The sequence below is a fragment of the Protopterus annectens genome, chromosome 7.part0 (genome assembly GCF_019279795.1).
Source record: "Protopterus annectens isolate FY-2018-M chromosome 7.part0, PAN1.0, whole genome shotgun sequence".
NCBI classification, from domain to species: Eukaryota; Metazoa; Chordata; order Ceratodontiformes; family Protopteridae; genus Protopterus; species Protopterus annectens.
Window position 1 is genome coordinate 886,735,598 of NC_056739.1, and position 15,264 is coordinate 886,750,861.

Consider the following 15,264-nt stretch of genomic DNA (forward strand, 5'->3'; position numbering starts at 1 on the left):
ATATTTTTTTTAAAAATTTTATATTTATATATATGCATATATATATATATATATATATATATATGTATGTGTGTGTGTATATATATATATCTATATCTATATGCATATCTAGGATTTTTCAGGTACCGAAGTTCTAGCCTAATAATACCAGCTCTCAGTTCTTTAGAGGGCAGAACAAACAGAAATCCCAGCCATACAAGTGGACTCTCAAAAAATGGCAGAAGGATGATTCTTCCAAACCAAATAAAAACTGTAACTTTCCCAAAAGGGGTCATTCTCCAGCTTAATGAATGACTATGCTGGGAATGCTATCATCTTACATATTTCTCTTCCCAGATTTACCCTACCTTTCTCGCACCAACTGACCCTTAACTCCTTACCCTTGAGTATCAGTCAGATGGGTGTTTTTTTTTTTTTTTAAGAAGGATTCACTTGGCAAGTGGGTGAAATCTCCTCCTTTCAGGGGCATCTCCCCACATAGGCTCAGCCAGATGGATCTGTTTCCACCAGTGCTACAACGTATGTCAGAAGCAGAGTTCATAGAACCAGTACTTGCAGATCACTTTGGCAAAGTTTTTTTTATTTCCGTATATTGTATTGCAAGAGATGGAGCATGTTTGGGAGGATCTATCTGTGATCGACCTTTATGTGAAAGTTTCAAAATTCTATGTGCTTGACTCTGCTGTCAGTCCCTGCACTATTTCCAGACCATTGTCTTTGATTTTTGCCATCACATACCCATTGCTCTTTGTTTCAGGAAATATCTAAGTCTGCTTTGTTTGGGTCGCATTGTCAATTTTCTGCATTATGTTTTGGGCTCTGCACTGCTCCTTGAGTGTTCACAAAGTGCTTAGCCCGAGTGATGGCTCATTGCAGTTTGTAAGGCATCCACATTTTTCCTTATTTAGATGGATGGCTTTTTTTTGCACAGTCTTCTCCTAGATGTTGAGATTCCCTTCCTGGGGTTTGTAAGCTGAGAATTGCAGTAGCTGAGAGATCAAATGGCTGTCAGTCCAGGACCCCCTTTCTTTCTTCCATCCTCATTTCACTCTGTCCAGATAGACTATTCAGATTATAGAGGTGCAGTTTCTATCTGAGCAAAAGTACAAGGCCTGTAGGACTCTGGAGAGCCAAAGCACATCACCATCATGTAAATCTAGTGGCTGTGTATGCTTTGATATCTCGTCACCTTGTCTGACCTCGGGGCCATTTACAGGTGCTTACAGACACGACAGTGATGTGATATTTCAACAAGCAAGCTGATACAAGATTGTATCCTTTTTGCTGATTGGTACTGTTAGCTTGGGAGTTGGCTCTTCAGCATTCTGTGACTCTTCAGGCCCCCTGCTTTCTGTCAGAGCAAAACATTGTAGCAGACAGACTCAGTTGATCCTGGACAGACCCTCATGAGTGGAAACTTATACTAACAGTTTCCAGGACTTGATCTGAATGTGGGGAACACCTCAAGTAGAGCTGTTCACCTTTTTGCAAAACAGAAAAGTAGAAAAGTGTTCAAAACATCCTTGCAGCGAAGCATAGATGGTAGATGCTGTCTTATTTCCTTGGCCGGGAATGTTCTTGTAAGGTTTATGGTTTTTCACCCTCCAGTGATTTCCAAGGTACTTCTAAAGTTTCAGAAAGAATTACAAAAAATAATTGTGGTGACCCCATTTTGGCTTAGGCAAAATTGGTTCTCTTTTTTTATGGAATATAACTTATGGCTTGAGTGGTTCAATTTTAATTCCTTTTAGGTACCATTTGCATAAGAATATGAGGCAGGAGCTAAGAGGGGCCATCATTTTGCCAGTCATCCACAGCTGTATAGTTTTTCTTTATTCAGTCCTAGCCATAATGTGTATGCACAGGATTTGACAGCTCACTCACTTCCACAAATAATGTAGTACGTCACTACACTCCTGCCCTGTCAACCTTGAACCCAGCAGTTCTGTGGCATCTCTGGAATCCACTGGGGAATCAACCACGGGTGCATGCACTGCAGGAGAGCTCAGCTGACAAAGCCACATCTCTCTTCTTCTCCATGTCAGCTCCAGCAGAAACCCGGGCCACAAATCAAACTCTGGTCACCTCAGTCCTAATCAGGTTTTGTCTCTAAGCCAGTGGTGCTGCCTGACTGCATACTATAGTGCTGTGCTAACCTAACGAAGACCACCCTAAAAAGGCAGCATTATTGCTAAAAGAGGGCTCCTATGTTGGTAAGATGCCCTAAGGTATAAAGATTTACTGTTTTGAATGCCTTCAAAAACTTGTATTTGCATTATGTTTCTTTTACTGAAACCTTTCACACTAAGTCCCTTTTAGAGGGTATTTTTAAAAATGTACAGATTTGTAAGAACTGCAATGGTAAAATTATACTAAGAATGTTATATTCCCCATAAATGTATTTTTACCTAAAACAGGAACGTAAACGAGTCTTAGAAGCTGAGCGACAGGCCCGTGTAGAAGAGCTTTTGATGAAGAGGAAAGAGCAGGAAGCTCGAATTGAACAGCAGAGACAGGAGAAAGAAAAAGCACGAGAAGATGCAGCAAGGGAACGTGCCAGGTAAGTTTCATGCCTTCTGGTTCATTTTTAGATGATAAGCAATGAGTCTGTTAGGTAACCTGCCCTGTAAACTGCTTATGAACTCCAGTAAAAGAGTTGCAATGTAAGAAAACAATAGTGTGTACACACTGAACAACAGAACATTGTCGATTTTAACGCACTACTAAAGAAGCAGTGGAAGTTGGTCTGAAATCCTTACAAGGTCAGCAGTGGCCCCCTTGTCATGTAATGTCATGGTTCATATATACTACTCATTTCTGTTTCCACTGAAGCGCAGGTTTCTTCCTTTGCTTTGACTAACACTGAAAATATATGGAGCTATATAGAGAGCATACCTTTCAACATCTTAGAGCAAGAATTCGACAAAGCTAAACATAATAGGAGTTAAGGGCCCAAAACTGGGGTCTGATTTTAACTATTGCTCTTAGAAAGTTGGTAGAATAGCAGCATCTGCATTAGCATGCATTTTCTGAAGAATATGAAGTCTGAAACTCAAGCAATTTGGTGGGAAACCAAACATTTTATGAGGAGAGATCAAATATGAGCCAAAAATGTGGGCATTCTGTGAAATTCCTGCACTTGAGAGGTATGAATAGGAGTCTTATGTTTATATTTTAGCTCTGGTTAAGGGTAGTACTTCTACCTGCCAAGTGTTAGCTAAGGGTCATAGACTTTTGAACAGTTATGAGAAAAAAATGAAAGCCTGGAAAAAAATGAAGAAATATATTATCTATATAGAAACTGGGCATAAATATGGAGGATCTCTGATAAAGCAGCAGTGCATTTAATTAGTAAATTACAAAACACAGGGGACATTTGAGCCAACTTGATGACAAGAAGCTTTTTATCTCCTAGATGAAATAACATTGCTTGGACTTTTATTATATTTTAAGAACAAGCAGGTCTTGTTTTTTTTAAGTCTTGACAAACCTAATTAAGATAGGAAGTAGTAGTTCATGTTGAGCAATATATACAGATTAATATGCATTGAATAACAAAACATTGTCAGTGTTGAATATTCTTTTGCATTGCAAGGAGAGTGAAATAATAGGATAGAAGTGAAATAAACTATGAGATAGTGAGAGAGTGTCAAATTTCTTTATGTAATGTTTAAAAGAAACATTGAAGAATTTTCATCAGCTGTGAGACACTGGCAGGTCTTGTATGAGGCAGTGTCATTCAATAAGTAGTAGTAATAGATATTGCCTTCCTGCATTTGCTTACAGAGCATTTTTCTTGAAAAAGGCCCCCTCCTGTGTTTTGTCTTAAACTAATCAAGAGATGACCATAAAGGGAGATGCAACTTTTCTCTGGTAGGTTTTTATGCTGCTTTTGTACCTAGTATAACAGAGCTCATATTTTTTGCCCAAGAATGTTTGCTAACTTTTGATGAAGTCTTTCACCAGTTCTTTTTTAGTTTAGTAGTAAATAAGAATTATTATTTTTTATTTTTTTATTTTTGAACAACTTGTTTCTATAGAAATTAAAGTTTTCAGTTTAATTAAAAGTACCCTCGTGGATGAGTCCTTGCTTGGGTAATACTTCACCATCTAGGCTGTGCTGGTGGTGCAAAGGGATAAAGTCCTGGCTACAGGTCAGGCAACCAGAATTTGATTAGTGGCTTGGATACTTAATACAGATAAGAGAATGAGTGTACCCATTCTAGGAGCAGAGGGTTAGATCCATGCAGTCACTGCTGACCTGCCCAGTGTAGTAGCACAGAAGCTGGTGCAGGGAAGATGTGACTGTACCTGCCCAAGCCAGTGATGATAATCCTGTTGGTTGTGGGAAGGAGCATACATATGCTGTTGGAGGAGCATAAGAGGTGTCTTCTGTGACATGTCAACATCACCACCCAAGAGGAAAAGTCAGGCTTTACAAACAAAATGGTGTCATTGCCAGGTGCCTGCATTATCCTCAAGCACCTGAGTGACTGCCTGGATAGCTACTCCTCTGGGCAACTCTTAGGTTAGGGGGTCTGCAGGGATTCCCCCTGGAACAAATGGGCTTGAGTCTGATGTGGGAAGGATGATGGTTATGTAGACTGTGTGTATGTGGGGGTGGGGGTGGGGGCTGGGGAAAAATACTTCACTAGTTTTGAGATTTTTTATTTTTTTTAACATCAAGTTTTGAGGGATGTCTACACACACTGCTGATTTATACTTTGAGGGAATGCAGTAAGATTGCTTGTTCACAGAGACTTTTTTTTCTGCTTGCACAATTTGGATCTCATTCCCTGCAGTCATTTTTGTGCATAACTGAGCATCATAATTGACTGTATGGTTGTCAAATTATGAGTCAAAACCTGCACTGTCAGAAAAGGGCAAAATACTGATTGCTTCTGCAAGTGACAGAGTTTCAAACTCGATTACTGAGTGCCAAAGGCAGGAAAATGTGCTTGCCAATTTTATAGAGATGGCTGCATTTCAGAGTTCTTCACATGGTGGTCACTGTGAGAAGTCATTTTCACAGCCCCAGATATATATCAGAGGATGTCCACAAGGTCAGCACCTGAGAAGGACTAGGACTATACCTGATGGTAAGTCTGTTGTCTAACTTGAGCCTCTGAAATTTTCAAGCAATAGTTTGCCTTCTGCTAGTGAGGTTTGAACCAAAACCTGTCTCTGGCCTCCATCAAAGGCCTTAGAGTAAGTAGAGATATGCTCTCAGTACCCAGGTGGGGCTACATCTTGAAGTTCTTGGACCACTGTTTGTGGTGATTGAATGGATCCCTCACTGACTCAGACTGGGTATTTTTATGTATCCCTATGTATGTATTTGTAATTATTTTTTCATTGCAGTATTTTTGACTAGGTTGTCCCCCATTTTTTAATGAAGGCCCAGGGAGAAAAGTTCAGTGTTTAATATTTATACAGTAAGATAAGAAAACCACAAAATTTAAATAAAAAATTATTGCACTGAAATTTAGAGGTTTACAACAAATGTTACAGATAGTATACACACACAATGCAGTGAACACTGTCGTTCGCCGAAAATTATGTCAGCAATGAATCCATTTATCATAGCAGATATGATTAAGATGTTGGGTTAGTTAAGAGAGAAATGGCTCCTGAGGGTACTCATAGCAGTAAAGAGAGAAAGGCTTATCCCATATGACTGGGGAGTAAGCATACCAGTGGCATTGTACAAGAACATATGGACATTTACAGCTGTGAGCAGTACAGTGGTATCAGACTCCCGTTGTACTAAATGAAAGCGCTGGAGAGGGTGACTGATAAATGAATATAGAGAGTAGTAAAAAGTAAGATGGGTGATGAGCAATTTAGATTAGGATGCAGCACAACCAGCCTGATGTTTGCATTGAAACAGATAGTTGAGAAGAAACTATAGACGAGGAAAGAGTCCAACTTGGGCACTCCTAAAGAAGGGAAGTCTGAATGAGAATGTCAAAGCTAGAATTAGAGAGGCTGCAGCCATCTTGCACAGAGTGTCATGGGTAGTGTATGACAAATGAATGCCAAACAAGCTAAAATGTAAGGTGTACAAAACAGTGGTGCAACCAGTACAGAAACCTGGGCAGTGAAGGTAGAGCAGTTGAAGAAGCAGGAGGTGATGGAGAGGATGCACATTATGGGACACACAAAGAACTGAAGACATCAGAGCAGAATTCGAAGTAGTAGCTGAAATTGCAGAGTTCAAAGAAAACAAATTACTATGCTTCAAGCATATGTGCGGGAAAGCAGAAGACAATCTGGTGAAGAAGATTTGGCTTAGACAGGAAGAAGATAAAGAGAAAAGCAGGGTCTCCAGCAAAGAGATGACTGGGTTGTGTGAGAGAAAACCTGTGACAGTCAGGAATGACTGTTGAATAAGGTAGGAGAGTAGCATTGAATTGGGAGAGATTCCAGCAGTTGACATGACTTCCTGACCCTATGTAGAAAATGGGGAGGGAGTGGTTGCTGCTGCTGCTGTTGATGAATGAGTTAATTAGCTAAATCATGGGAAGCAAGTTACATAATGTTTAACTTAACACATCTGAAGAACAAAAACAACTTTAGAGCCAGAGGTGCTTAACTGTCTGTCTCAGCTGTCCTGGATAACCTAGAAGAGCTCTGTGATTCTGCGCTCCAGGATGTTCTTTGTGAGAATCTACCAGAATCCTGTATGGTGGGATACCATTTGACCTGATATCATTTTGAATGAATTGACTGGCTAGAACTGCAGGCTCATTTGTGTGTTGCTGAGCAAAATAGTGTGGCCGAGCATACCCTACTCTAAGGAGGCTGTCAGGAGCAAGGTTCTTGAGATCTGTTGTTTGTGTATTCAGCTAGCCTGCTAAGGATCTGGCTGATAATGTAGTGAAAAAGAAGCAGGCCCTTATCTCTGGAGAGGGCCTTTGCGATCTCTCATTGCCACATTCACCCATTTTCTGCTTAACCTGATCAGCCCAAAAAATAAGAGGCTTCCCTGACGTCCAAAGAAAATCTTTAAAAGTGAAATAGACTTTGACCCCTCCAGTGCCAACAAATTCAGAAAGGCTTGACTCAGTAACGAACACAAAAACTATAAAAATGAATAAGCAGCAGAGAATAGGCAACTTCTTTATTGATTCCAACCAAATAAGTTAAGCGCTTTCATCCCCAGCTTACATCATGGAACTTCTTCACAAAGGCTGTCAACATTCCTGTCAGACCTACAGCAGAGCTGACTGCAGTTTGGAACATCACTCAGTGTTTTTTTTTCTCAAAGTTCAACCAAGTTATAAAATCAATCAATACCAAGGGCCATTGGCTTCTAGATATTTCTATCTTTGGATTTATGTTGGCTCGCAAACTCTTCCCCCAGAAAGATACCCAGTGATGGATTTAATCTGTAACAGCCGGGCTCTTGGAAGAGACCGAGACTCTGCTTCTAGAAACAGTCATAAAGGTTGTCCATTTGAGGTGCTTCAGGGATTCTTTAACCATTTGTGATCCTGAAGGGAGTGGATGAGTTCTGTCTTATTCAGGACTTCAGCATGATCTTGAGGGGATCCGAATTGTTTTACTGGAACATAATGAATGCCTTTTGGCAATAATTTAGAATCTGTGCAAGAGACTTTTCAAATGTGTTCTGGGTGGGCATCATTTTCTTTTAGATTCTTGCTGTTTGGGCCTTCCTCAGCATCCAGAGTTTTGCTGTTTGGGCCTTCCTCAGCATCCAGAGTGTTCACCGGGGTGCTGGAACTTTGTGGAAAAAGCCTTGTAGTAAAAAGTTTTGCTGGTGCTCCCTCTTCCTGACTACCTAATTGCCTCTTGATATCCCCCTCCAGGGATGTCTGAAGGAAGCTGCTGTGGACATTCATGTGGAGATCACCATAAAGTGGAAGAACTATTCACTGATACTGACTCTGAGGATATCCTTTATCAGCGTACTCCTTTCTCTGCCGATGAGGTCCCAGAAAATAGTGTTGAGGCTTTTACCCTGCTACACTTCCTAGACTTGACAGAGGCCTTAATTGTTATGCTTCTTTTTGCACACCTGATGATGCAAGTGATGCAGTGGACTAGGTTGTGTTAATAACTTCCAAGCCACCATGCTCTTCTTGGCCAGTTAGTGTCAGACCAATGTTGCTTGCCCTTAGACCAGTAAGCAGTTTTCATCACTCTACTGGTAGGTCTTCCCTTTGTACTGCTGAAACTATTACATATCTTGATCCTGACTGCATTGCTTGTGGGCTTAGCTCCCACACTATGAAGGGAATGTGGACCCCATGAAGATGGAGACTCTGCCATCAATTTGGAACTCTCAGAAAAATGCTTCTGGTAGGGAGTCCATCATATGTAATTTAAATCAAGACAGGGAACAAGGTTATAATCTCTTTGTAGGTATGTGATGGTTAACTGACACTAGGCCACATGCCCAAGGATTTGATTGAGCTGACAGATGTCCTGAACGAGGTCTCTAGACTTTTGTAACAATTCCATATTCAGAGGTTATTCCTGGACAGGGTTGGCCAGCAATGGGACATTACAGAGATCTGTGGAGATGAACTTGTTTTTCACTCAAGAAAATGTAGTTCTCCCCCTTTTCACTCAGTGCAGTAGTGCAAGGAGAAGATAGCTGTGCATATGTCCTTTCTTCAGTGACTTGGAAGGTCCATGATTGCCTTTCTGCCTTTCCCAAATATTCTGGGTTTCATCACCATGTTCAGGGACAAATAACCAAACCTCATTGTTATTAACTTCTGGTGGCTGAGAAGAGCATGTACATACCCTAAGGGTTTTGTCTGCCTGGGTCATCTGCCTCCATCTAATGGCCTGGCTGCACCTATAGATACCCTTATTCCTCCATGTTTGCTTTTAGGATGATGCTAAGGTATGTAAAGCTGTTAGGAAACTATCCAACTGGTAAGCCTATGCCTCCCACGTTGAAAACATTCTCACTTTGAGCAATATGGTTCCCAGTATTACCCAAGTCAGTTGAATCAGACTTGCATTAAGAACCTCACTATGTAGGCCTCATGTTTTTCCATGGTCCAGACGGATGCACCAGATGATCTGATTGAAATCACTATTATAGTATTCCTGACATCTGGATTGTCATTTTAGACATCTGGCTGAGGTACCAAAGCTTTACTTTTCCTCAACTTGTATGTGTCTGAGTATGTAGACAGACATACGAATGTGGATCCTCAAACTATCTCCCCAGCAGCCTGAACACAGGTTGCATATCCGTTGGGCTGTCTGCTGTTTGGTCTTTGGTACCTTTGCTTCGATCATTTATCCACATAAGTGCAACACTGAAACTCCAAAATGTAAAACGAAACCAAGAACCTCAAGAAACACAGCCAGGGAACGTCACCAGCAGAATCAAATAGATAAATCCTTTATTGGAAAATGACATCACACGTAAAAACAAGCGCTTTCGCTCGGTAGAATACCGAGCTTTTTCAAGTTGTTCTTGCAGTACAAATGGTTTGTGTTATATAGAGAAGTGTGCACCCACGTGGTTTATTTAATTAGCTTAATTAGTTTTATTAAATGACATGGAAACCACTTATTAAAAAATGTTGAGAAATATTAAAAAATATAAAAAAATATAAAACCAAACAGAACTACAATTTGAGTGTATGTTAAATGCTTAAAAAACTGATATAAACTGCTTAAATTGTTGGACAAGTGTATACAAATGATTGCCGTTTGTCAAACTAACATTAAAAATGTGTACATACCAACAGATTGTAGTAAAAATCACACTAACTGTTCATGAAAATAGAAACATTCAATAAAAATATTATTTGGTGAGTATATTTATCTATTAAAGTAATAAAAATTGTTGTATTAAAATCTTTATAAAATCATGTAATCACCAAGTATGAATGATAAATAACAATAAAAATCATCACAAAGCCAGACAAAATTAAACAAAGTAAAAATAGATAAATATATGTGTATATATGCTATATAATAAAAAGTGCTTGTGCATTTGAATTAATATTACTGTTTCTTAGTTTGAACCTAGTCAGACCAAAATTAGAGCTATAATCGAGCCATCCTTAATTTAAGGACACTGCTAATATTAATATTGTCATTAAGCCCAGGTGGCTTACCAACATCCAGTCTTAATTGCCATAAAAGTTCTCGATATTCAAGTGTGGTCTCCCAGTCACCACCCCTAGCATCTGGTACTACTTACTCTAACACCATAAACTTCAATAACATATTAGGGCAGGATGGTGGAGTGTTTAAAAAAGGCATTAGTTTCCTTTTCTTTAGATATGTCGTAAAAATGTTCGTAGATTCTTTTTCTAAGGGGTCTCTCAGTTTTTCCTATGTAAAAACTGGAACAAGCTAAGCATACCCCTAAATAAACCACCCCCTTAGTTGCACAGTTGGAATGGCAACTAGATTTGAAAAGGAATTTTCTTGATGGAATATATAAAGTCGAATCATTAAAAATGCCATAGCATTGCCTACAGGCACCACATTTAAAAGTGCCTGATTTGTGATTGTCTAGTGTAGATTTTAAAATATTTTTCTTTTCAAACCATTGCTTAAGGTTAACATCCCTTTTCCTTACAAAACTGGGGTGTGAATGGACTATTTTATTCAGTTCATCATGCAACGTGAGGACCGGCCAATGTTTCCGTATCACGTTCTCAATGTTAAGGGAGCTAAGAGAAATAAGTATAAATAAAACTACTGTGTTGTGTTGAATTAGCTTCAGCTACATACTCAGGGCTCTGAGAAAGTCCTTTACCTAATAAAGGAGGATATTTACTGTCCCTGTTGGTTATTATTTCTTCTGCCAAGCTAGTCACTAAGGAAACAGGGTAGCCTCTCTCAAAAAATAATTCCTTCAAGATTTCTACTACTTCCACAAAATCACTAAATGTACTGCACATCCTAGAGGCACGAATAAGTTGCCCTTTAATAATACCTTTCTTTTGGTAAAAGGGGTGCCCGCTTTCAAAATGCAAGTAGGAATTGGAAAAACTTGGTTTCCTGTAAAGCTTGGATTGGAACGTTTGTTTAGAATCGTCTTTAAATAAGGTCACATCCAGATTGTGCAACTCACTTGCACTGATATTGTAAGTAAAAGACAAAAAAGGAGTAGTAGAGTTTAAGTAATTATGAAACTCATGGAACTGGTCCAATGATCCATTCCATAAAATACAAATGTCATCTAAATATCTCTTATAGTGAGTGATAAGATGGACCCAATCAGTTGAAAAAATAAACTTCTGTTCCCATCTGTGCAGTACTAAGTTAGCGTAGAGTGAAGCACAGGAAGCACCCATGGCTACTCCCTTCTTTTGTTTATAAAACTCGCCATTGAAGTGTATAAAATTGTTTTCTAGCACAATTTCCATAAATTCTGTTATCAAGTTGGTAACCCTGCTCCCTAGGTGGGCCTCAGTAGATAGTACCTCATTAAACCATTCCAAACCAGTACAATGAGGGATACTAGGGAATAGTTCCACTATGTCTATGGTAATCATAAACAAATCTACCTTGTAAAACGTAGGTTGAATGCCTTTGAGAAAATCCCAGGAATCTTTACAGATGTTTCTCAAAGAGGTGACAAAATTCTTAGTTACATGGTCAATAAACTTGCCAAGTGGCTCAGTTATTCTGCCTGCTCTAGAGAACGCTAGGTCTAAACTTTAGTGGATTCAACCCCTTATGTGTTTTTGGAATCCCAAAAATAACAGGGGTTTTGGGTTTGTTCACATGCAAATAGTCAAATAACTTTTCATTTATCACACCCTGGAGTAAATGGTCAGTAAGCAAAAAATTGATTTTAGATGTGGCAAGATTAACTTCGTTTCTGGAGACTACCTCATATTGCTCGGTGTCTTGTAGCATACCAAAAAGGTAGGTGTCATAATCAGAATTATACAAGAGAACCACTCCGCCACCTTTATCAGGCTTCATGACCCTTATGTTTTTGTCCTTAAGACAGTTAACTAAGAGAACTTCCTCTTCTTTTAAATTAATAGGAGGTGAGTGTGTATCCTGAGAATGTAAAGTCCTGAGATCTCTCTCAACTAACTCCTCAAATACTTTGATGGAAGGGTGGATGGGAGGGTTGAATGTACCAGTTTTAGTAAGTTCGTTCTTTACACATGCTTGCCCTTTAAAATGCAAAGTTAAATTTAGCTGTCTTACAAAAAGTTTCAAGTCAATAAGTGCATTAGTTAAATTAAAGGGACGCAAAGGAACGAACTGAAAGCCTCGAGTGAGTAACCTAAAGGTGTGGTAATTCACCTCCATATCTGTGTAGTTATAAATAACAAAGTTGTCTTTCTTAACAATAGTGTAATTCTCTGTAGTCTCACAACAAAATTCATCTAGCCTCCTTACATCTAAAATGATAGTGTAAACCTACTTGTGCCTGTTGTTCCACCCTTGTTGGTGATGTCTCTGCCCCCTTCCCCCCACTCTGTCTGGGGGTTGTTGAAAATCCTGATAGGAATTTTTCCTTTCTTTTTCTGCCAATCTCTCACTCCTACGTAGTGGTTGAGCATAAAAACCAGAATGGTTGTTAAATACAGCACCTTGGTTATCAGTCTCATATACTTGATTATTGTCCCTGCGAGTCTTGCCAGGGACAGGGTAAGCCACACCCTCTCTATATTCTATCAAGTCCCTTTCTAATTTGCGCATTTTGCGGTTTAAAATTTTTACACAAAATTGATCCACCTCTTTAAAAACATTGTCGTAATTAATTTTGACAGATAAAAAATTACTGTCGTTAACCAAGGAATTATTCAACACATTAAGTTCCTTCAGCAGAGTATAGGCTTTCGCCTCATACTCAGCTATCATTACATTCAAAACTTCCAAACCAGCCTTATCAAAGATTTCACATAATTTGTTATAATAAGGAGTTCCCTGCTGTATATTATTCGGGAACTTGTAGAAGCGCAAACTCTTCGGTACACGCTTAACTGACACACATTCCTTGAGATAGTTAATCTCTAATTGATTGCTTTTATAAGCATAAAGCTTATCTCTTAAAATATTAAAGTCACTCTCAATGTTGTTAATTATGTTGGGTGTTAAAGTACCTTGATTAAAGGAAAATTGTCGTTCAGTCCAAACATTGAAATTAAAGTTTTGAAGCTGTAAATCTGTTAAATCAGTCTGTGGTCTTTGCATATTAGTTCCTTGTTCACAGTTAGAAGCCATACCCTGTGCTGAATTACCCGGAAAGTCAAGTGGTGGAACCAAAGTTCTTCCTGTTGTTGCATTTGGAGGGCGTTTCTTTCTCTGCTCCATACCATGTTGCTGGTTACCAGGCAATGCTGAGGGCGGGCTATCCCGCATTGTGTTGAGTGTTGGTAAGTTGAGTTAATGTGGCTAAGACCTGGTTGAATTCCGTACGGGTGATCAGGCTGTCATCACAAGATGATCAGCTTTAACAATTGGCTTAATGTCTGGTGTCATTCAAAGGGGATCCAGTGTCTGTCTGCCTGGGATGACATGCTTGACAAGCCACGCTGCTTCGCAAGGGACGGCTTGCACCTGTCACCCCTGGGATTCCGGATATTGGCTAAGGCTCTTGCCACCCCCATAGTGCCTTTTTTAGGCAAGGTAAACCTACCACCCTAGAAAACAAAAATGGGAAGAAACTGAGGGTAATGCTGCTCAATGCCAGAAGTCTAAATCTCAAAATGCACACACTCGAGGCCCTTCTCAGTATGGAGAACATCGATGTCTGTGCTGTAACCGAAACCTGGTTCAAGGCTCCTGAGAGCACCCCGGCACTATTAGGTTTTACCTCATATCATGCGTTCCGGCCCCAAAACCCGGACCACACCACAAAAGGAGGGGGTGTATCCATATTCATAAAGGATACCCACACCTCCAGGTTGGTGGCAACGCACGAAGCTTCGGAAACCATCCAGGTGCAACTAACCATAGGCAAAACTGCTCTACAAATTGTAGCATGCTACAGGCCACCCTCCCAAACTCAGGAACCCCACACAGCCTTCTTGAAGACACTGGAGGGTATAAATGTATCTCCAAACACCATCATATTGGGTGACTTCAACTACCCGAATATAGACTGGGAACATTACTCAAGCCCTAACTTTCTAGCCCAACGGTTCCTGGAGTTCATAAATTCAAATGCCATGGAACAGCTAGTCACTGTTCCCACGAGAGGAGAAAATATACTAGATCTCATTGTCACAAACATGGGGACAAAATGCTCCACACCGGAAGTATATCCCTCATTGGTGAGATCTGATCATAAACTAATCTCACTGGAAATCCACATCCGCCCCCACCCCAAACAAAAGACCATAGTGAAGAACTTCTCTAAAGCAAACTTCACACTACTCAAGACTGGTGTGGTATCCTTCAAGGCCCCTGAGCCAGTGGAAACCACAACCCAAGCTGCGGAAGCCCTTACAAATGCCTTCTATGAACACCTCCAGGACTGCATGGATCAGGCAATCCCAAATAAAACCAAGACTCTTTCCACAAAGGGCAAACGTCCAGTCTGGTGGACCCCAGCCATTAACAAACTTTACAATAAGAGGAGAAAGCTGTTACATGATAGAACAAAATCCATAAAAGGGAAGTCACCCCTGATCATTATTAGTAAAAGAATACGAGCACTCATAAAATCAACTAAGGCCAATTTTGAGAGAAAAATTGCCATGGATTCAAAGGACAATCATAAGGCCTTTTTCAGCTATGTTAGGAACTTGGGTGGAAACTCCCAGATATGCTCAGAATTAGTCCAAAATGATACAAAAATCACTGAACCCACAGACATTGCCAACATACTGGCAGACAGGTTCAGTGCAAACTTCACCCCCCTCTCCCCCCCCCTAAAGGAGAGATAACTATCCCAGCCGAGTGTAGCCTCCCGGACATCTCAAATGCGCAGGTGAAAGCTGCTCTCTCTAAAGCTAAAAACACAGCATCAATGGGACCGGATGGTGTCCCTGGCTGTGTGCTACACGAGCTAAATGAGGAATTAAACCCGCACATAAGGCAGCTGTTTAATCTCAGCCTTACCACAGGATCGTGCCCAAGGAGTGGCGACGGCAACTGTGGTCCCACTCCACAAAGGCACCTCTACGGACCCTGGTAATTACCACCCCATAAGCTTAACAAGTCTAGTCTGCAAAGCTATGGAGAGGATCATAATGGAGCTCATAAACAAAGATATAGGGACTTGCAGACATTGGACCCGACCCAGTTTGGCTTTGTCAAGGGAAGATCATGCCTTTTGAACTTGGT

General features: G+C 40.2%; 1 protein-coding gene across 1 annotated transcript in view; it reads left to right on the forward strand.

Moving 5' to 3' along the window:
• The window catches only part of SCAPER (S-phase cyclin A associated protein in the ER), a gene marked incomplete in the record, with an annotated part of 4,815,867 nt that overhangs the window by 2,013,713 nt on the left and 2,786,890 nt on the right, over nucleotides 1-15,264 (forward strand). Inside the window, 1 exon segment of the mRNA XM_044077465.1 lies at nucleotides 2,418-2,560. Coding sequence (XP_043933400.1) covers nucleotides 2,418-2,560 — 143 coding nt within the window.